Source organism: Pogona vitticeps, chromosome 5 (assembly GCF_051106095.1).
Source record: "Pogona vitticeps strain Pit_001003342236 chromosome 5, PviZW2.1, whole genome shotgun sequence".
In the NCBI taxonomy this organism is placed as follows: domain Eukaryota; kingdom Metazoa; phylum Chordata; class Lepidosauria; order Squamata; family Agamidae; genus Pogona; species Pogona vitticeps.
Window position 1 is genome coordinate 110613689 of NC_135787.1, and position 21641 is coordinate 110635329.

Consider the following 21641-nt stretch of genomic DNA (forward strand, 5'->3'; position numbering starts at 1 on the left):
GGAAAAACAAACACACACCCCAAGACCCATTGGAAATGGGAAAAAAACACTCCAAAAACCAACTAAACCCCCCAAGACCCATCGGAAATGGGGGGGGACCAAAAATAAACCCCCCAAGGCCCATCACAGCACAGAAATATAACCCCCCCAGCCCAAAACCACGCTGCAAAAACACCCAAAACAGTTTTTAAAAGCAGAAAACAGCACCTTACCAGGCAGCCCTCTCCAATTGCACGCTCTCTAACTGCTAGGCGAGAAGCAGCCTCATTGTCACCTACAGTTAGAAATTTGAATTTCCCTCCTGTTTCCCCCCCTGCCTTTTTTTGTTTGTAAGTGGAAACTCTGGTCGCAAGTAGAAGCAAAATTTTGTGGCCGGATCTGGTCGTAACTCGAAATGGTTCATAAGTTGAGGCACCACTGTATCATATAGCCCAGCCCAGTATTAGCAGCAACAGAATACAAATTATAAGAATGAATGTAGCAGATCTACATACATTTATTCAATGTGCGTGAATTAAGCATCTCAGCTTTCAACTCTGTCTCGGTTTAGAATTTTCACAGACTTTTTAATTTTTCCTGGATCCTACTCAAGCCTAGTTTTTTCAGACTGCAGGTGGAGGTTCACATGAGGGACTGCATCTCCTTATGACAGACCTGGGCAAAGTGCGGCCCGAGGGCCACATATGACCCACGAGCCGCTCCTATCCAGCCCGTGGACAGTTTTGACTATCAAAACAATTTATAGCTTTTTGTCTAAAGTTGATCAATTGCTTATCTTTAACATACCGCAAAAAAACTCTTTAGTATTTGTGAAGATTAACAAGTTTAAAATAAAAACAATCATAACATCACTGTTTCGGCCCCCAAACACAATTCAGATTTTTCATGTGCTCCCCCTATAGAGATTAATTGCCCACCCCTGCCTTATGAAGAAATTCTGAGACTGAGATTCCTTCCTTCACCTCCACATCTAGTTTTATTGTATAGTGGACATTTTTGCATGTCTTGTACGTACCCCTGGACTGCAAGGAGAACAAACCTATCAATTCTAAAGGAAATCAACCCTGAGTGCTCACTGGAAGGACAGATCCTGACGCTGAGGCTCCAGTACTTTGGCCATCTAATGAGAAGAAAAGACTCCCTGGAAAAGACCCTGATGTTGGGAAAGTGTGATGGCAAGAGGAGAAGGGGACGACCGAGGATGAGATGGCTGGACAGTGTCTGCGAAGATAGGAGGGCCTGGCGTGCTCTGGTCCATGGGGTCACGAAGAGTCGGACACAACTAAATGACTAAACGACGATGTACGTAGCAATGTGTTTTCCTCTTAGGACTGGACCTCAGAGAAATAGTCAGCCACTTAAAATAGTTCTTCTGAATTCCAACCTAATCTTGGCAACAGTATTTCAGAGGCAAAACTGAAGATGCATTTGTTTTTTGTCTTAATTGTAAAAATACTAGTTTGCTATATAAGCATATTTGAAGGAATAATTAGTTAAGTATTTTTCCCAATATGTATGCAGTGAGAAAGGAAAGAAATTCCAAATGGCTAAAATATCTTTAATAAGCAAATATTTGCATAACCAGAATAATTGAGGCACTCTAAAAGGCTAGCAAATTTTATTTGGCATGCGGTTTTGTGGACTATAGCCCACTTCCTCAAATGCAAAAAGTTAAGTCAATATTCTTTGACCCATTTCCTAAAATCATGTGAAATACTGTGCAAACTGTCTTTGTATACAATGCCCCTCTTAAAATAGAGTAGTCATTTTAGAATAACGTTTATCCATTTTTCCTAAGCCAGTGATTCCCAACCTTGGGTCCCCAGATGTTCTTGGACTAAAACCCCCAGAAACCTTCACCACTAGCTGTGCTAGCCAAGAATTCTGGGAGTTTTAGTCCAAGGTCATCTGGAGGACCCAAGGTTGAGAACCACTGTTATAAGTAGAATTGCTAATATACATACATATATACATAAGTCTGGATTGTTTTGCCCTGTGCAGCTGGGTCCCAAGGCTTCTACATACTAGTGCTTAAAAATACAAAGCAAAATGGTACACATCCGCAAAGTCAATGGTAATATGAGAATGGTTGATGAAGGAAGTTCAGTAGAAAAGGATCAATAAGAGTACCGTGATTTCAAAAATATTGCCTTACAGTTAGTCTTGCCAATGACATACTGAGAAGACACTATGCTATGTGTTTTTCCTGTTTGCTCTAGACAACGTGTCGATTGTATTCGTAGGGTGGGTAGAGGCCATCGTAATGGTATTCACGCCACTGCTCAACCTGCTCTCGGCTTCTCTCATCCTGCTCTGTAGAAAGAAGAAAATTCATAAAATTTAAAATTAATGTTTTATAAACTCATTACACCCTAACCCTTGACCTAACATTTGGACTAGATCCCAGTTCACATAGTCCAGTACCCTCCTAGGACAAAGCTGTGGTCATAGCTAGGTGGACGAAATCATTTATGGGCTGGGGTGAGTATATTATAATAATGATTATGTGCTGTCAAGCCAGTTCTGATTTATGGAGTGACCTTTTCCAGGGTTTTCTTTGTGTAGAATATTCAGAAGTGGTTCCCCATTCTTCAGGGATGGGGATGGGTGGGCGCCCTGGGACTGTGCAGCTTGCCCAAGGCCACACAAGCTGGCTCTTCTCCTAGGAGGCACAGGGGCGAATTGTACACCCAAAGCTCTTGTCCCACAGCCAGATACCCAATTCTCTGAGCTATCCAGCCAGCCTAGTGACTATGATTGGTGCTAATTCACACCAGATTTTGCTTCTGGTATTCAGAAGCACATAGGCCTTTTCTGTGTTGGACATTTCAGCATATAAGCAGACTTCCAGCTTATTATAAAAGAGCACTAAGGGTATCTTATGTTACTTAAACCCCAGTTCTCATCTTTTTCAGGAACAGCCATGGTTTTTAATTTGCATGCAAACAACGATGTGAAACAGGGCTTCTTTCAACTCAGGTAAGCCTTTTGTCTGGAGCCTATAAAACTAAATGGAAAAAAAATTCAGATGTTGGCATCACTCTCGTTAATTAGGCCAGAGGTGGCCCTCTACACATTGTTGCACTACAACTCTGCCTTCACCAGCACAGCCAGTAGTGAGAAATGCTGGTAGTTGTACTCCAGCAACATGTCGAGGGCCCCACTTTGCCCACCTCCTGATCAGACCAATTAAATTATGCTAGCACTTTTAATGATACAGTCATGTGAAAAAAGAAAGTACACCCTCTTTGAATACTATTGATTTTGCATATCAAGAAATAATAAAAATCATTTTGTCCTTAGCAGGTCTGAAAATTAGGTAAATATAACCTTATTTGAACAACAGCATACGACTTTAATCTGTTCCATGATTTATTTTACAAAAATAAAGCCAAAATGGAGAAGCCATGTATGAAAAACTAAGTACACCCTTACTGCTTCCATAGGAAATGAAGCTAAATAGCAGCCAGGTGCTGCTAACTAAATGCCCTTAAGTAATTGATCATCATCAAATATAACCACCTCTATAAAAGGCCAAGTTGGCTGGTCTGGAGCATTCAGGTGTGTGTTAATACAATATGAAGGAGGAAATACATCAGTAATAATTATAGAGAAGCAATTGTTGCTGCCCATCAATCCAGGAAGGGTTATAAGGCCATTTTCAAACCATTTATTCAAGTCCATCATTCTACAGTGAAGAAGACTATTCACAAGTGGAAAACATTTAAGACAGTTGCCAATCTTCCTAGGAGTGGATGTCCAAGCAAATTCACCCCAAAGTCAGAGGAATTGCAAAAAAATCCCAAGAGTTACATCTCAGACTCTGCAGGTCCAGTTAGCGTGAATGTTATCAGGAGAAAGCCTCTTCTCTCTAAAAAGAACACGGCTTAGCACAGCTTAGGTTTGCAAAGTTGCATCTGGGAAAATCACAAGACTTCTGGAAACAATGTTCTTTGGACAGACGAGACCAAAGTGGAGATGTTTGGCCATAACGCGGAGCTCCATGTTTGGCAAAAACCAAACACAGCATATCAGCACAAACACGTCATACCAATTGTCAAGCCTGGTGGCGGAGGGATGATGATTTGGGCTTGTTTTGCAGCCCCAGGACCTGGGTACCTTGTAGTAATTGAATCGACCATGAACTGGCATAATCTTTTCTCATATGAAGGATACATCTGGAAATCCAAGGATCTTTATAATTTGTGTCTCTCTCCCAATCTACACAACTCCGCTTCTGATCTGCCCCTTTTGTGCTTCCTTCAGACTTCTGGCACAGGCAAGCCAAGGGTTTCAGATCTTTCTCCAGAACCTGGGAGGGTCTTCTGTAGTGGATCTCCCCTTCAGATCCAACCCATCCTATAATCCCTTTAATGCTCTCCCAGAGATCCTAAAATTGCAATCTAGAATTGTTGAAAATTCATATTTATAATGTAAGAGAATATACATACTGTACCGGGTGAGACTACAGATGGGATTAAAGGGATGGTTCTTTTCTGAGCTTCCCCACCACCCAAATAAAAATTCCCCTTTTCTACTGTATAACAATGCTCAGAATTCTAACTGGCAATTTTGGCACTAGCCTACTGCCCTCTGTGTCCTGTGATGCCTCATCCTTGAAGTCGCCCTTCAATGGTACACCAATCTCTTCTTTCTTGAGTATGGGATGCACATGTATGCTCCACAGCTCCATGAGTCCTTCTCACAGATAGAGCAGAGGATGGACATGGGACCATGGTATCCTCTTCTCTTTATCTGAAAGTACAAACCTTCCCTTTGTGGGGGGCATGCCGCAGTGGTACACGGTGGTGGTGGGGTGGCACTTCCTATTGTATGTAGCAGGAGAGCTTAGGCCCTATGTAGAGCTCTGCTGGAAGTGAGATTGTCATTTATTTCCCTCAGATTCTCCAGTCAATGCCTCTCAAAAATGATGCTGTCTAAATTTTGGTACCCTGGGGCAAAATCTGGATTATAAAACCTTCCTTTCATTATACATTTTTGAGAGGTGAGGGAGGGAAGCAAGTTTCGGGGGGGATGGAAGAGAGGGATTCACTACATCTTTTCCAGCTCTTTGTATCTTTATTTCTCTTTAATCCTAAACATATTTACTCAGAAGGAAGAAAAAATTTTTACTGCCTACTGAATGTGCCTGAAATTGCAGCTTTCCTTTCCTATTCTGCTAACAGCTTTTATTTTAATTCCTCCCCTTTCCTTGGCCTTTTCTCAACTGACAAAAACTAAGATATATCTCAGGGCGCGTTGCATGAAGTCTCTAACATGTGACATCACTATTGTTGATTATGATGAACTTTCCATTCAGATTTCATTTATAATAAATTATTGACTCTTCAGGAATTATAGAGAAGAAGTGGTTTTAGGGGGGAAAGAAGTCTGGGTTGTCCTCTCTCCTTCATACCAGACAGACCCTATGTTTGCAGCAATATTTACTCTGGACAGCAGTGGGAGTTCGGGAGAACAACATCTGACTGGAAAAAAAACCTTCCCACATTAGGGCTTCTAATCCACTGTGGATGTGGCAGGAAATAATGTGGTTATACTGTTAAAAGCAGTAGAATTTCCCAGGTTAGGAAAAAAAATATGCATAGGAAGAGGTGTAAATAAAACAAATTTGCTCTAATTTTGTTGCTGTCAGGAATTCAGAAGCTATTACATGCCAAACCAATGCTCAGGTCTTCACATCTTTCTTGAGGAGCTTGAGGATACATTAAAAAGCATATTTCAAATTCTGATCTACCGTTCCAAGAACCTGATCCAGGCCTACTTAGTTCCTTGTACCCAGACAGGCTTCCCAGGTGGGCTGCATCCCATTTCCCTGAGATTCCAGAACCAAAGCCCTTGTGATAGCAAAGCAGTAGTTTAAAGGCCTTGTGAATTCCAACAGCAGTTCTAGAACATGTCAGATCATGAAAAAGATAAGGGTGCTTCTGAAGATGTCAAAATGGCATGTCCAGTAGTCATGAAAAATGAACCCCAAAATCTAGAACTACCAGCTCATCAGCATCCCATTCCCTGAGATTTCAGAAAGTCTGAAACCTGGTAACTGAATTCCACAAAATGCAGCCCTAAGAAGTAAAATTATATACTACTCCTCAGTCCAACAGAAATGTGCAAAGCAGATGTTGGGTTGTGCAACTGAGAGGATTTTTTAAAAAATTCCAATTGACTCCAATTGACTCAGTAGCTCTCAAAGAGTACATTAATTGTAGAATTCTATTAGAGATTCTGTTAAAGACTCCCTGGAAAAGACCCGGATGTTGGGAAAGTGTGAAGGCAAGAGGAGAAGGGGACAACAGAGGATCAGATGGTTGGACAGAGTCACCGAAGCTACCAACATGAATTTGACCCAACTCCAGGAGGCAGTGGAAGACAGGAGGGCCTGGCGTGCTCTGGTCCATGGGGTCATGAAGAGTCGGACATGACTAAACAACAACAACAATTAGAGATCCATAGCAGCCTTCATAACTGGTCAAGCTCCTTGCAGATGCAAAATTACTATTGAAGTAGGTACAATCTTTACGGTTCCAGGCTTTGAAAAATCCTAGATTCCTGGCTTCACAGACTTTCAAGGTCAGACGTCAGCAACCATGATATTTTTCCCATCTCTTCCCTAGGGTTGGTAATGGATGGTGATTCCTAAGAAGACAACATTTTCCGGAATCTAGTCTCATTCGGTAGTAGGGTTGCTAGGTGCCCCCTTTTGTGTACTGCTCTGTTCTTGGATATCTGCAGTAGGGGGCAAAGGGATTGCCCCCGAATCCTTACTTGCTTGCTTGTTTGCTTGCTTATTAAAAACACTGTTGGAATAGGGCATGCTGCATATCCAAATCATGCTAATGTAACACTATGCAGTTTCCTCCCACATTTCCTTGGAAAAATTCCTGTAGACTCTGTTACATCTTTTGAAACGGCTATCCCAGTCTGAATCTGATTAAGAACCATATGGACGGAGACTGGAAAACTTTATGTCGCCCATCTAGAATTAGCACCCAGATAGGTGGGGATTCCTATGCCAGTTGTAATAGTACAGGAGACTAAACAGGAAAAGAAGACAGCCAAAATTGTACTAGGAGGAAGGGTTGTGAGAAGCACAAACAGAGCTGAGATGCTACTATCATATGACAGAAACAGAAAAGATCACTTTTCAGTGTTTGTTTTGGGAAAGAAGGTGAAGCTGGGTCAGAGCTAATGGGATCTGCCAACTTTAGCTACCAAATGGCAAACTGCCTCTGCACAAACAGTGAATGCTTCAGGGCCCTCGCTGTCCGTGTACACAGACGGGATCCTGGGACCCAACAGGGCATGCACTATCTTTGAGGGTGCTCATTTTCCATAGTACAAATTTCTAAAGCATTTGGCTGCTCTTTCTCTAAATGCTTGGAACTTTTTTTTAATATCCTGAACACCATTGCATTCTTTTCCCCCCACTTTCTTCACTAAATGAGAGCAATTGGCAACCACAGACAAGAAAAAGCTTGTTGTGCATATCCTAGGCGTATTAAGTGACACATATTTTAAGAACCATTATCCCAAAACTACAGATAAAATCTCATGAAATTGAGACTTGAAAATGTATCCGGAAAGCAAAGAATGATTTCTTTCTGAGCATCACATTAATTCCACAAGGATCCTTCAATCAATCCAACCCAGAACTGAGATTAAAGCACCATCCAAGAGACTTTTAGGTAACGGACGTCATGGCAACCCCCCCACACTGCCCCCATGTCACGGTTTCTCCACCGTGCTTTGCAGATTGCCAGAATATCAATATTCTACTGTGCTGTGAAGCAGGGGGTGATTACAATATGCCCACAAGAATACCAAGGTGTACAGTATTCCCTTCTTGTTGGTACAGCTTAATCCTGCAATCTAGGGATGGTCCTTGGACAGAATCCTATTGTATTCTATGCACAAGCAAGAGGAGTCATGGAAATAGCAACTGCTAATGGACAAAATGCCAGTCTCATGTTGGCCACATGCCAAATTGTGTGCCCAGATCACATACCCAATATCCCAACAAATAGCCATGGAAACTTCTGCTATTCCTCTTTCACACAAGTAAAAATCTACTGGCTGGAATCCTGTTGCAATTTAGGTGAGATTTGTGTAACTTGCCGTAGCTATTTGTGACTAACTGATGAAGTTCTGGGCTATATCACAGTTGTTCTGCCATGTTAAGTTATATAAACTTTACACAAACACTGAGAGGATTTGGGTTGATAGGATTCTGCCCAGCGAATCCTGGAAAAGCTATGTCTATCTTCCTTGCCAAGCCACAGTCCCCACATGCCACTGGATTTCCCTGCAGAAAAAGTGAGAGGCACTTTTCTCTGATTGATACTTGGGGGTAAGAGCAGGAATGTGTTTTGCCTTCTCTCCACCATCTCCAATGATTGAAAGAAAAACAAGGAAAAACATTTCAATGCAAGTGCTGGCTGCAGCAACAAACCTGCAGCTATCATCTGAATTAGGCAACCTGGGGTGCTCTGCACAGGCCCTCCTACTTAAAGTTAATTCCTCCTGCTGTGTTCTTACCGTCACGCTCTTCCTCCACAAAGTTCTCAAACTCATTCCTCTGTTCTTCAAAGTACTCCCTCCTTTGTTCATCTGCTGCCAGCATCTGGCGGGTCTCCGCTGCGTTAAAAGATGTACATTGAAGTTAGCAGGCAGGGCTTTTTAAAAAGCATGATGAGATGTTTTCCTCACTTTCATAACAAAAAGAAAGTAATTAGCTAGAGCTCTCCAGACCATATATATTCACAAGCCAGCTACAGTATTTATAAGAAGTCACTAATGATCATTACCACATCTGAATGTATTTGCAGAAAGGGAGGTGTTTAAAACCCAACATGTTACTATTTTGTTCATCTCTCTCTCTCTCTCTCTCTCTCTCAATATTATGCTGGAGATCATTTTCTCTCCTTCTCTGCAAGCCCTCTGGCAACATCCACCACATCCTCCATATACCCTTCTTGCCTCTGGGCTGATTTGGCCCTTTGGATTTCAGTTGCTAATTTCTACTACTGTATTCTGTTATACTTTTTTCTTATTCTTTCAGCGTTCACTGATGTTACTATATTACATCAGGTGGCAGATGCAGAAAGACTTATTTGTTCTAAATTAACTTCTTACTTGGTCATGTAGGTTGATTGCTTTTCCCATATATAATGGACGTGAAATGTGTGCTTTTTGGTTGTTTTCAAAATGAAGTCAGGTGTGCATTTCTTGGACTGCCTTCGCAGTTCTACTAAGAATTGCTTTGAGTTCTTGGTAGGACTAAGAAAAACAGTCATTCAGTTCAGAGTCCAGAAACTGCTGCCTATTTACCTTAAGTAAACTGTCAAAATGAGCTAGAGCAGCAGGTTTCTATATAGCCAGCAGGTATATTCGTTTCACCATGGTGTCCTGCACCTCCCACAACAGCTTCCTAGTCACTCATTAGATCATCTATGATTGAATCAATTAAGAAAAATCCCCTTATTTCAAGTGTATTTATTTGGGACATGATACTACTTCTATTTCTAAAGATGTATGTTTGCTAATTTAGCAAAATCACCAAGGAACAAGAATATTCAAAAATGAAATTGACAAAATCCTGCCACCAAGAGAGCTTTCAAAATACTGGCTTCTCTACATCAAACATGAATGGATTCCACCATTGCTGCCTACTCTGATCTTTGCAATCTTCCTGCTACATTTTTCCTTGTCCTTTTGTAGCCGTCTTTCACTATGATGGATATAATCAGCTATCTATACACTCCATTGTTTAAGTGGATTGCAGTTAAAGCATAAACGTGTACTCTAAAAATCAAACACAGAAGAATGAGCGATCCATTTTAATTCCAAACCACTCATCATTTCTGACCAGTTCATAAAACTTTTCAGAGCGTGGCAGACAATTTAGGATTGTGCCAGGAAAAATAAGAGATGAAAGGAACGTTCAGTAAAATCACAGCTTTCTGTAAACACCCTGGAAACAGTCTCACCATTGAGTTCATCTCTGGATTTTGTAGCTCTCTTGCCTCGTTTCTTGAAAAAGTTAGAGGCATCTGACTCCTGCATGAAGACTCTTTTTTTCATGCCTGGAAGTAGGAAAACAAGTGAGTCTGACTACAGGTGAGAAATTCAGGTGAGAAATGGATTGGAGTAGGGGTGGGTGGGAGGTATTGGTATTAAACCATTTAAAACAACAATTTGTCTTTTAAAAACTCCCCTTCCCCCCTTTCCAAAATAATGGAATGTGTCACTTTGCATTTACCAACTTACTTTCCTTGCTTGATTCTCCAGCTGCTGCTTTTGTGGGACCCACAGCCGTGGCATTGCCTCCTTCAAGAACTGGGCAAGACAAAATCACAAGTTCAAATTTTAATTCAGTCGCTCTGTTTAGAATCTTGGAGAAAAGAGCAACTGAAAGTTTTAAAGACTACAACCTGCTAACACCCAATCAACCCTTAACGTTCTAATCTACTGAAGGCAAATAGTTAATGCTTTTCAGCCCACTGACAGTAAAAGTATAGAAGTCCAGTCCATATCTTGGATACAGGTAGAGAAACAGTATTTATGATGATTTCAGCTGGATGCTAAAAACCTTCCAGCTGTTCAAGTGCTGATTCCAACAGAAAGGTTTCCAGTCTTCCCCATCTCTTTAAACTAGCAAAAACTGCTGTCTGTTACCATAGTGTATTCTTTTGCTGAAATCCAACCTTTCCTTTTGAAACAACGGTTGCTGCAAATCATACATACCAATCAGGAGCACGAGAGTCACGAGGCAGGAGACAACAAGCACTTGTTTCCAGTCCATTGTTGCTCTGTTCCAGCCGGCACAAGAAGCAGTGTCCCTGGGACCTTGGGAGAAATGAGTGAAAATGTGTATATTTCAACAGCCCTGTCCTCCTTCTAGAAAATGTAGCAGGAAAATGAAGCTCTTCCCTTTTGGGTGGCAGGATGAGAGGAGGGGATCTGGGCTGGCACTTGAGTTGGCAGCTCCTGTGCCATATTAGAGAGACAGGTCTGAGGGAACATGGAAACATCAACATCAGAAGAACAGTGTGTATCCTGTCAGTTCTGTGATGCTCAGCACACACACAGCACCCTGGAGTGAAAGCATAATGACTTGCAAAGCCATGTGGCAATATTTCGAAAGATAAATAATTTTATTTGCAAAAACAGTTGAAGACTGAAGTCCAGCAAGGAGTGAAGTGAAATATATCCACAGTTGCTGTAAGTAGGGAAATAGGCATTTAATAGTGTGGGGAAAGCAACACATGTAACTTAATCTGGTCTTCTGTTCTGCACAAGGGCTAAAGATGACAAGGTGCTTCCACATACAAGACTCCCAGCACCGCCACATCATTGCTATTCTGCCATGAGACCCAAGCAGTGTATTTGCCAAGCATTTTGGGAATGTAACAGTTTGCCCTTGCTAGATTCCCTACAAATTCGGTGATAGAAAATATTTCTTCCTAGCTGTCCTTTGGTAGTTTAACTGAAAAGAAGTATCTCCGTTTTCTGAAAAGTAAAACTGTCTCTGAACAGAGTCTTTGGCCCTGTTCTGTTCCAGAGTCTTTCTCTTACCTCTGATAGTTAACCCTGTTCCAAGCTGAGCTGAAACTGAAAGCCAAGCTGGTTACTTAAATTTTCTGTGATGTCACTCAAGCCATCTTTGTCTAATTTATTTAATCTAAGCTTTATCATATGAAAGGCTGGCTACATAGCTCGCTAAATTAGATATCTGACTGCAGAAGCCATCATTGAGAGTTCAATGCCACATTGTGCCTCCCAGAACAGCCAACCTGTGTGGCCTTGGGCAAGCTGCACAGTCCCAAGATGGCCCTAGAAGGGGGGAATGGTCAACCACTTCTAGGTATTCTCTACCTGGAAAACAATTATTATAATATGTGAAGAAAACATTTGATTTTAAAATTTGCCAAATTTACACTTCCAGATGAAAGTACAGATTAGCTGGCTGTACCTTACTCTTTTGTCTTTCCAACAACCAATAGCATGAACGGCCATAAATATAGACTGATAGTACAGTAATTGATTAGACAAATTTGTGTGCAACACCATTGTATGAGATTTTACCCAATATATAGATAATAGTGGGCACCCAATGTAGCATAGTGGATAAGAGTAATGGACTCAAGAGACCTGGATTTGATTCCTCAGCTCTGGCATGGAAGTTTGGGGTTGAGGTGAATTGAACCAGTAAAAGCACACTTTACATATTCGACTTACCTTGAAAACCCTATTGGGATTGCTATATGTCAGTTCTGACGTGATGGCACAAAACAACGTAGATAATTGTAATGGGGACTTGCGATTGGAGTGGGGGTGCCCTCCCAAATTTTGAGGTGCAGCATCCCTGCCTCCCAGTCCATGGATAACAGGTTACTTACGGTTATTGTATTGCTTGTTTAGCAGCTCTTCAACATGCCTCTATTGTGCCATAATTTCCCTGCGGACATTTAATATTTTAATAAATTCAACTTGAATCTTTATTACCACGGCAGTTCTCTATTCAGCCCTTAAGCTCAACTGCAGAGTCTACAGCTGTTACTTTTTCCTTGCTGCTTCATACTTTTAAGTCTCCCTTTAACAGTACAAATAAATCTACTGGATGAGTGTGAGCAGCTAGAGAGTTGGCAGGAATGCAGCTTCTAGTATGGCAAGTTCCAAACAGCAATTATCAATCAGTGATAATAAGACAGCCATTTCTGTCAAGCGTTCCTCAATTAGTTTTGGGGCAAGTTAAATTTGGTTGGTTGGATCCATTGTCTCTCCAAATGTCTAGCTCATTGTTGGGACTAAAATTGAGCATGTCTCTGCAGTCTTGTTATGGTGCAGAAAAAACAAGCCAAGCCATGTGGTCCTTACACAATACAAAAAGAAAAAGAAAAAGAAAAGCAGGCGATATCCTTGTTAGACCAGTGATTATGATGATGATGATTCTATCTGATGCTGCTCCCAGGTTCTAGAACTCCCTCCCACAAGAGACTAGGCTGGCCCCATCTTTACTGTCCTTCTCCAAGCAGACAAAGATCTTTCTCTTCAAGCACATTTTCCCTAAGTGACTGGCTGCCTGTGTGAGAATTTTAAATAGATTGTTGTACCTTCCTGCATTGAATGTGTTTTGGCATTGCTTATGTTTTTTAGTATTCTATTCATTTGATTCTTTTAGTATTGCATACTCGCTGTTGTTAGGTTAAATTCTGTCTTTTAATTTTTTTAAGCCACCTTGGTGTCTTTTTAAGAAATTCTTGCCCTTTCTCATTAGCTTTAAAGGTGTTCAATTGAGTTTAAATTATTCTAGCCTGCAAAAGCACACAGTTTTGGACCTAGGAAAGAGATATTGTCCTATTAGCGCATTGGATACATTTTGCCCAACTGAATCTGTGAGTTTGCTTGTGTCCCTTCGTCCTGTGTCACTCTTCATTCCACATATCACAGGCATGGAAGCTGGTGCTTCACTCACCAATCCAGTGATAGTGCTAGTACATCAGTGTCTTCTGAAATAACAACAGCCTTTGCCCTGGAATCTGCCTTGGTTGCATGAAATACCTGCCAGCATCAGCTTCTTTTGCTGCTTCTTTTTCCATGGTGTAAATCTCTGGATCTGAACCACAGATTACTGTATTTTCAGTAAGTACCAAGTCCAGGAAACAATTAATTAAGGGACTTCTAAGTGTTACAAGAGAAATAGTAGCCACTTAAGTAAAACTGAAAGCCTGCAGCACTGAGCAAAGAGATTGCAGCATTACAACCAAAACCTATTGTAATTTGGAGTGTTTACTTGGAAGTAACCAGTGCTGTATCCTGTGTGTGGTCACTCCCTGCTTTGAAAACATATTCACCACATTTGCACTGAGTTTGCTGCCTGAGGAACTGCATAGAGATATTCCCCTGCTTTGAAGCAGATTCATCCTTGCCCCTTTTAGAGAGGTCTTAAAGATCAAGCAGATCTGGACTGCTCTAGAAAAGTCTGCAGCAAACTTTCACTCTTCTGGGGGAGAATCATAGAGAAGGACTGCAATCTGATTCAGGCAAGGGAGACATCCAATGGGTCAATCACTCACTGAGTGTATATAGGAAGGTGGCTCCTCAATGTTCATAGCTGGGAAATGTGTTGTTGAACTACATCTGCCAGGCCTGGGCAACATAACCATGGGTGAGGGATAGTGAAAGTTACAGTTCAACATTTTGAGGCTCAAATGTTAACTCCTCTTGCCATAATATTCTGGGCAGAATTCAAAGTGATGGTCTAAATGGCTTGGGTCCAAGATATCTCAAGGAACATATCTCCCTTTATGAGCCTGCTCAAGTGTTAATATCATCAGGAGAGGCCTTCCTCTTGGTCCTGCCACCTTCACAGGTGTGTGTGGTGGGTGGGGAGCAGGGCCTTCTCTGCTGCTGTTCCCAGGCTCTAGAACTCCCTCTCACAGGAGCCTAGGCTGGCCCCATCTTTACTGTCCTTCCCTCAAGGAGACAAAGATCTTTCTCTTCAGGCAGGTTTTCCCGAAGTGACTGGCTGCTTGTGTTCCATTGTTCCACAACAATCCATTTTAAATCCATTTTAAATGGATTGTTGTACCTTGCCACATTGAATGTGTTTTGGCACTGCTTGTGTTTTTTAGTATTATATATTCACTGTTGTTTGCTTAAATACTGTCTTTTGTTGTAAGCCACCTTGGGGTCTTTTTAAGAAGAAAGATTTTAAATAAATGAATGAATAACAGTTCCTTGGTTTTGAGGGAGCTGAACTAGTTGTAAGCCTAGAAAAATAATAGTAGGATTTCAATCATTCTCATAGAATGGGTTTTCTATCCCTCACCATGGTGGGCACCCTTCCCTGGAAGTGTTCCACTTGGTCAATGTCCTTCTTAGAAAATGGGACTGAGAACTAGACATAGATGTTCCAAATGAAGCTGATGAATGCAGAAAACATTGGAATTGGAAATTTATCTGACCCAGACACAATGATTCTTCTAATGTAGGCCAATAAAGTGTTGGCTTTTTAAGCAATTGCATTGCCCTGATGATGCCAGTGCATGATTCACTAAAATACCTAGGTGGTTCTCACATCTACTGCTGCTGAGTCAGGTATCTTTCATCTTATAATTGCACCAATTTTACTTTAAACCTAAATCCATAGCACTAGCTATCCCTCCTAGCTTTGCATCTTCTGCAAATGTGATCTTGCATTCAAATAATGTATATACAAATATTGAAAAATACAGAGCCTAGTACAAACCCCTTCAGGATTCCAGTTGAAACTTTCTTTCAGAATACAGTGAATCACTAATTAGCATTCGCTAATAGTACTACCATTTTACTATCTTGTTGACAAGGAAAACCTGAGACATGGGATACCTTGTCAGATGTTTTGATGAAATTAAGGGATTTTTATTGTTGTTGTTTAGTCGTTAAGTCATGTCCGACTCTTTGTGACCCCATGGACCAGAGCATGTCAGGCCCTCCTGTCTTCCACTGCCTGTTTGGTCAAATTCATGTTGGTAGCTTCAATGACACTGTCCAACCATCTCATCCTCTGTTGTCCCCTTCTCCTCTGCCTTCACTCTTTCCCAACATCAGGGTCTTTTCCAGGGATATTTCTTTTCTCATGAGATGGCCAAAGTATTGAAGCCTTCAGGATCTGTCCTTCCAGTGAGCACTCAGGGTTGATTTCCTTTAGAATGGATAGGTTTGATCTCCTTGCAGTCCAGGGGACTCTCAAGAGTCTCCTCCAGCACCACAATTCAAAAGCATCAATTCTTCAGCAGTCAGCTTTCTTTATGGTCCAGCTCTCACTTCCATACATTGCTACTGGAAAAAAGACAGGTTACTCACCTGTAACTATAGTTCTTCGAGTGGTACTCTGCGAATTCACACTTCCGGGTAGACTGCGCCTGCGCAGGAATCCTCGGAGCATTCTAGAGCTTCTAAGGAAAACAAAGGAGTGACGTAGGCATTACCCCCATTGCGCATGTCCCGCCCGCCCATGCCAGTTCCATTTTTATTCGCCACCAGGTGCTCGGTAGAACGGTAGTGGAGAGTGACGGATAGAGGGGAGGCAGGGCGGGTAAGTGTGAATTCACAGAGTACCACTTGAAGAACTATAGTTACAGGTGAGTAACCTGTCTTTCTTCAAGAGTGGACTCTGTGAATCACACTTCCGGGTGACTGATTAGCTCGCTTACCGGATGGAGGGACGTCACTCTAATATCGAGGACAGGACAGCTCTCCCAAAGGCAGCGTCGTTTTTGGCTCGGAGGTCGAGCTTGTAATGAGTAATGAATGTGGACGCAGTGGACTACGTTGCTGCCTTGCAAATTTCAGGGATATCCACCCCACGCAGGAGAGCTGTACAGGTAGCTACGGCTCTGGTGGAGTGCGTCCTGAGGCCCTGAGGGGGGGCTGCGCCTTGTAGCTGGTATGCCAGCTCGATGGTGGACACTATCCACCGAGAGAGCGTGGATGAAGCTGCTGCGGAACCCTTCCGTGGGCCGTGAAAGCAGAAGAAGAGCCTGGGGGAAGCCCGAATGTACTTGGTCCTGGAAGTGTAGAAGGCCAACGCCCTCCTGACGTCTAATGAGTGAAGCATGCGTTCAAGCTCGGAGGAGGGAGCAGGGAAGAACACAGGTAGGGAAATTGGCTGATTCATGTGGAAGCTTGAGACCACCTTAGGGAGAAAGGACGAATCCGGGTAGAGAACCACCTTGTCCTTGAAGAACTGTAGGTAGGGGGAGTCGTGGCGCAACGCAGCCAGCTCACTAGCGCGTCTGGCCGACGTGATGGCTACTAGGAAGAGAGTCTTGAGTGATAGGAGCTTCAAGGTTGTCCTAGCCATAGGTTCGAAAGGTGGTCTTGCTAGGGCTTTGAGCACCAGCCGGACCATTGTGGCGTGGGAGATCTAGCTGGTGGGCGTAAATTCAGGATCCCGCGAAGAAATGCCCTGACTGTAGGGTGTGAGAACAGTCTGGCGGACTCGGATTCCCTCGGCTGGAAGGACACTATAGCCGACAGATACACCTTCAGGGTGGACAACGCCAGACCTTGATCGAAAAGGTGACGGAGAAAGAGAAGCAGTGTCTTGAGCGACACCGGCCTGGCTACCAGTTTCCTGGACTCAGCGAATCGCAGGAAGTTCCTCCACTTATAGGAGTATAGGAGCGTCGTGGACGGTTTCCTCGCTCGACTGAGGACTTCGCAGATCAGGGCAGAATCCTCCAAGCCGTCAGGTGTAAGGACGGAAGGTCCGGGTGGAGAACCTGCCCCGCGTCCATTGACAGCAGTTGTGGGGTCAGAGGTAATGTCAGATAGTCCACTGCTATTTCCTTGAGCGTTGTGAACCATGGCTGGCGTGGCCACCATGGGGCTACCAGAATGGCATCGGCCCTGTCTTGCTGTATCTTTACAACTGCCCTCTGGACCAGGGGAAACGGGGGGAAGAGATAAAGGAGATGGCGGGCCCAGGATATCATAAGGCCATCGCCAAGTGACCCTTGTCCTCTCCCCGCGCGGGAACAGAACTGCTCGCATTTTTTGTTGTGAGGCGTGGCGAAGACGTCTATCAGTGGAGTTCCCCATCTCTGGCTGATTGTGCGAAAGACCGGTGCGTTCAATTCCCACTCGTGGGTCTGCTTGGGTAGCCGACTCAGCCAGTCGGCAAGTTCGTTCTCTCCGGTTGATATGTGGATCGCGACGGGGAAGACATGATGTTTGTAGCACCACTCCCAAAGGCGCACTGTCAGGTAGAGTAGTGATTTGGACCTCGTGCCGCCCTGCTTGTTTATGTAGTGCATGGTCGTCATGTTGTCCGTGACGAGCTGGACACCACAACCCTGCACTAATGCCCGGAAGGCGCGGAACGCTTTTATAACCACCAGCATTTCTAGGTGATTTATATGTAGTCAGCGCTCCCTTGGAGACCGGAGGGCATGCATGGTGTGCCCTTCGCAGTGGGCTCCCCAGCCTGTCGGGCTCGCGTCCGTAGTGACTTGGGTAGTGAGGCGCAAGGGCCGAAAGGGTCTCCCCACCAGGAGATGCGGGAGGGACACCCACCAGTCAAGTTGCGCTGCCAGCTCTTTCGTAACCGGGAGCGGTTTGTGTGGGCTGTGTTTCCGCGGGTCGAAGAGAACCATGAGCCATGCTTGTAGGGGACGCATTTTTAGGCGCGCATGAGGGAGGGCTGCCGTGGTGGACGCCATTAGCCCTAGCAGGTGTAGGGCCTGTCGGGCTGAAACTATGCGATGGTGCCGGAACGGTTGTGTGGCCTTGCGTAGCTTCATGATGTGTCCCGGTGTGAGGAAGATCCTTGCTTTCGTGGAGTCTAGTAGCGCTCCTATGTAGCTTATCATCTGGGTAGGTGATAGTTGGGATTTCTTCTGATTCACCTGGAGTCCCAGTTGCCGGAGCTTGTTCAGGACGAACTCGGTGTTGCGGAGAGATTTGTGCCGAGACTTGGAGACAATTAGTCAGTCGTCTATGTAGGGGTAAACATAGATGCCGTTGAGCCGTAGGTATGCTGCCACTGGCGCCATGCACTTTGTGAAGGTGCGTGGGGCTGTACATAGCCCGAAGGGGAGGGCGCAGAATTGAAAGGCAGAATTTCCGAAGAAGAAACGGAGGTACTTCCTGTAGTGTCGGTGAATGGAAATATGGAAGTAGGCGTCTTGTAGATCTACTACTGTGAACCAGTCTCCGTGACGTAGCAGGTGGATTATCGCCTCCAGAGTTATCATACGGAAACGACGTGGGAGGATGTATGCGTTCAAATGACGCAGGTCTAAGATGGGTCTGATTCCTCCTCCCTTCTTGGGCACTGCGAAGTACCGGGAGTAGAAACCTCTTGAGGCTGTGCGAGGTGGGACTCTTTGTATGGCTCTTTTTTGGAGAAGTGATGCGATCTCTTCTTCCAGAGCTGGTGAGTATGAGGTGTATCGGATGTGACACAAGGGAGGACGCTTTAGGAATTCTAATCGATAGCCGGACTGTATTATACTTAGTACCCACTTGTCGTTCGTTATGGCTTGCCAATTTCGGAGAAAGGGGTTTAGCCGAGTGGGTACTGAAGTGACCGAGTCAAAGATAATGCTTCTGCTTTTTTGCCGGTGGACGGTTGGAGGATCTACGGTGTGACGACGGCTGTGGTCTGAAAGGGGCGTTTGCGATAGACGGCTGTAGAGATCTGGTGGTGTCCTGGTGTCTGTAGGAGCGGAAGGCCTGATTAGAAGAAGAAGTGGGTTGAAAATGCTGCTGGCCAGAGGGGTGGCGCCAGAGGTACCTCTGGTATTTGGGTTGCTGCTGAACGGTGTATGATTTCGCAGTCTTCTTGATTTTATGAAGGTTTTCCATCTTGTCATCTGTATTCTCATTGAAGAGTCCTTTGGCGTCTAAGGGGAGTTCTTCGATGTGGGCATTGGCTTCCTCTGTAATTCCTGAGGGCATGTCTTCTTAGGCCTATCGAGGAGACCATGGATTTAGATGCCACATCTGCTGCATGTTTTGCTGCCAGGCGCTGATGTTTGGCCAGCGTAAGGGCCTCTGTGTATGTGTTGATGAGCATAGGCTTCATCTTAGCCGGAGCTCTCTCCAAGGTGGGTAGGATGCGAGTCCACAGCTGTTTCTGATATGCGCCCATCGCTGCCTGATAGTTTGCGACCCTTAGGAGGAAGGCTGCAAACGAATAGAGCTTTCGACCGAGGACATCTAGTTTGCGGCCTTCTCTGTTGGACGGTGTCACCTTGGAACGGGATGCAGATCTGGAAGAGTTGGATTGGACGACGATGGAGTTAGGAGTTGGATGGTTTGAAAGAAATTCGGTATCGTCGCCGTGCATGCGGTAGAGCGTTTCCAGCCTCCTTGTGATCTGGGTGGAGTTGGGTGGTAGGGACCAGGACTCCTTGACTAGTTCCATGAGGGACGGGATAAAGGCCAAACTCAGTGGTGCTGCCTTGTCCTGAAGAATGTCCCCAAACACCAGGTCTTCCCTTGGCTTAGGGGGTTCCTTGGCTCCCAATTTCAATGATTTGGCCATCCTGGCCAGCATCTGGGTGTATGAGGAGAAATCCTCCTCTGGTTCCGCATCCTGGAGGTCAGCAGGGTCCGACCCGGATGACGCATCTTCCTCTTGAGAGCCCTCAGGTCCCTCTGAGAAGTCTCCCTGCTCGGTGTCCGAGGGGACTGGAGAGAGGATCCCATCCTGTTCTGGGTGTTGGAGTGAGTTGGGTGCTTTCTTAGGGTGAGCGCGCGAGGGGGCTCTCAGCGTTGCCTGCGCGTCCGTATCCTTCCCCCTTTCCTCCTGTGCAGATGGCACGGGGAGGTGGATGTTGCGGTGCTTGCTCCTCTTATGGCTAGCTTCCCTGGTGTAATGGGGGCTGCGCTGGCGTCGGGGGGGAAAGGGGGAGGAGGATGAAGGCAACGTGGAAGCGTAGATGTACCGGACCCTCTTACAGCGCCTGCTCCTCTCATAGCCTGCCGAGTGATCTGAGGATGAGTCCTCCCACGTCCTGCGGTGCCGGAAGCCCCTGCGGTCAACCTCAATAAAGATGGGGGCATGTGCTGGTGACCTACTTCAGTGGCGGGGGGAGCGGGGTCCCTCGACATCCCGTGCAGGGTGGTGTCTTCTGTACTCTGGGCGCACGTGCTTTCTCTTCTCCGTCCGCTTGTGGGGGGGAGAGGATCGCCCGGAGGAGATAGATGGTGAGGGAGGAGGTGGTAACGCCCGCCCGGCTAAAGCAGGGCCGAAAAGGGCAGAAGCCGCGCTAGTACGGGATCCACCCTCTAGCTGGCTAGGCAAGGGAGGCAAGCTCGGCTGTGTTGGGAGTGCCTCTGTCCGCCTGCGGGGGAAAGGCTCCGCCGCATCTGGGTGGTGATCGCGGTCCCGCGCGGGGTTCTCCAGAAGCGGGGACGGTGGCGTAGGTGAGGGAGGTGGGATCTCCCAATGTCCCTCTTTCGCCGCTAGCCGCTCGTCGGAGGCATGTGGCTTGCCCCTCTTGGAGCCCTCCCTGGCTTTGGATGGGGCCTTAGCGGGGGGTAGTTTACTTCCCGCTTTGGAGGCCTGCTTTTTCTTGGGCTTCTCCGGGGCCTTAGATGCTTGCCGCGGCGGCGACGGGGTCGTCGCTCCCTCGAAGTCCAGGGCTCCCAGAGGAATAGTGAGCCGCTCCATTAGGCTCAGCGAGTTCCGGGACGTGCCCTGCCGAATGGAAGAACTGCTGCCGTGGGGGCTGTGGAAGGAAGGAAATGCAAGATTGGTCTGCTATGACTTATTGCTAATAAAGGCTATTTTGACTCTTGTCCTGATGCATACCGGCCAATAACAACAGAATAGAACTCTGCCTGGTCTGTAGCTGTATCCATCTTTTCCTGTACTCACCATCTTCAAGAAGGGGACAATATTTGCCCAGTACTTTTCTGGTGCTTGCAAAATTCTCAGAGATTACAAGTCTTGAGTCTAAAATAACATCAAGTTCCTTCAGTGCCCAAGGATGTGATTTATCTAGCCCTGGACCCCAGAACTATCTAAAATAAGTCTGTGCTCCCTCACATCTCTCCTGGTCTGGCATGCATTCCTTCATTATATCATATACTTGAACCAGATTGAACAACTCCTCCTGTCAGAGAGC

At 45.0% G+C, this 21641-nt stretch overlaps 2 protein-coding genes across 2 annotated transcripts in view; both read right to left on the bottom strand.

The window, feature by feature from the left end:
- Positions 1–1537: 1537 nt before the first annotated feature.
- On the bottom strand, positions 1538–10909 carry UCMA (upper zone of growth plate and cartilage matrix associated). The gene is made up of 5 exons (XM_020797758.3): positions 10762–10909; positions 10285–10353; positions 10005–10100; positions 8554–8652; positions 1538–2313 (listed from the first exon to the last, which is right to left on the bottom strand). The coding sequence occupies exons 1-5, from the start codon at positions 10817–10819 to the stop codon at positions 2216–2218; spliced, it is 420 nt and encodes a 139-aa protein (XP_020653417.1). The 5' UTR covers positions 10820–10909; the 3' UTR covers positions 1538–2215.
- Positions 10910–10925: 16 nt separating this feature from the next.
- Positions 10926–21641, bottom strand: part of LOC110081229 (phytanoyl-CoA dioxygenase, peroxisomal) — a 32047-nt gene continuing 21331 nt past the window's right edge. Inside the window, exon 10 of the transcript XR_013545648.1 lies at positions 10926–11028. The gene's annotated coding sequence lies outside the window, so the exon portion shown is untranslated. The remainder of the gene's footprint in view (positions 11029–21641) is intronic.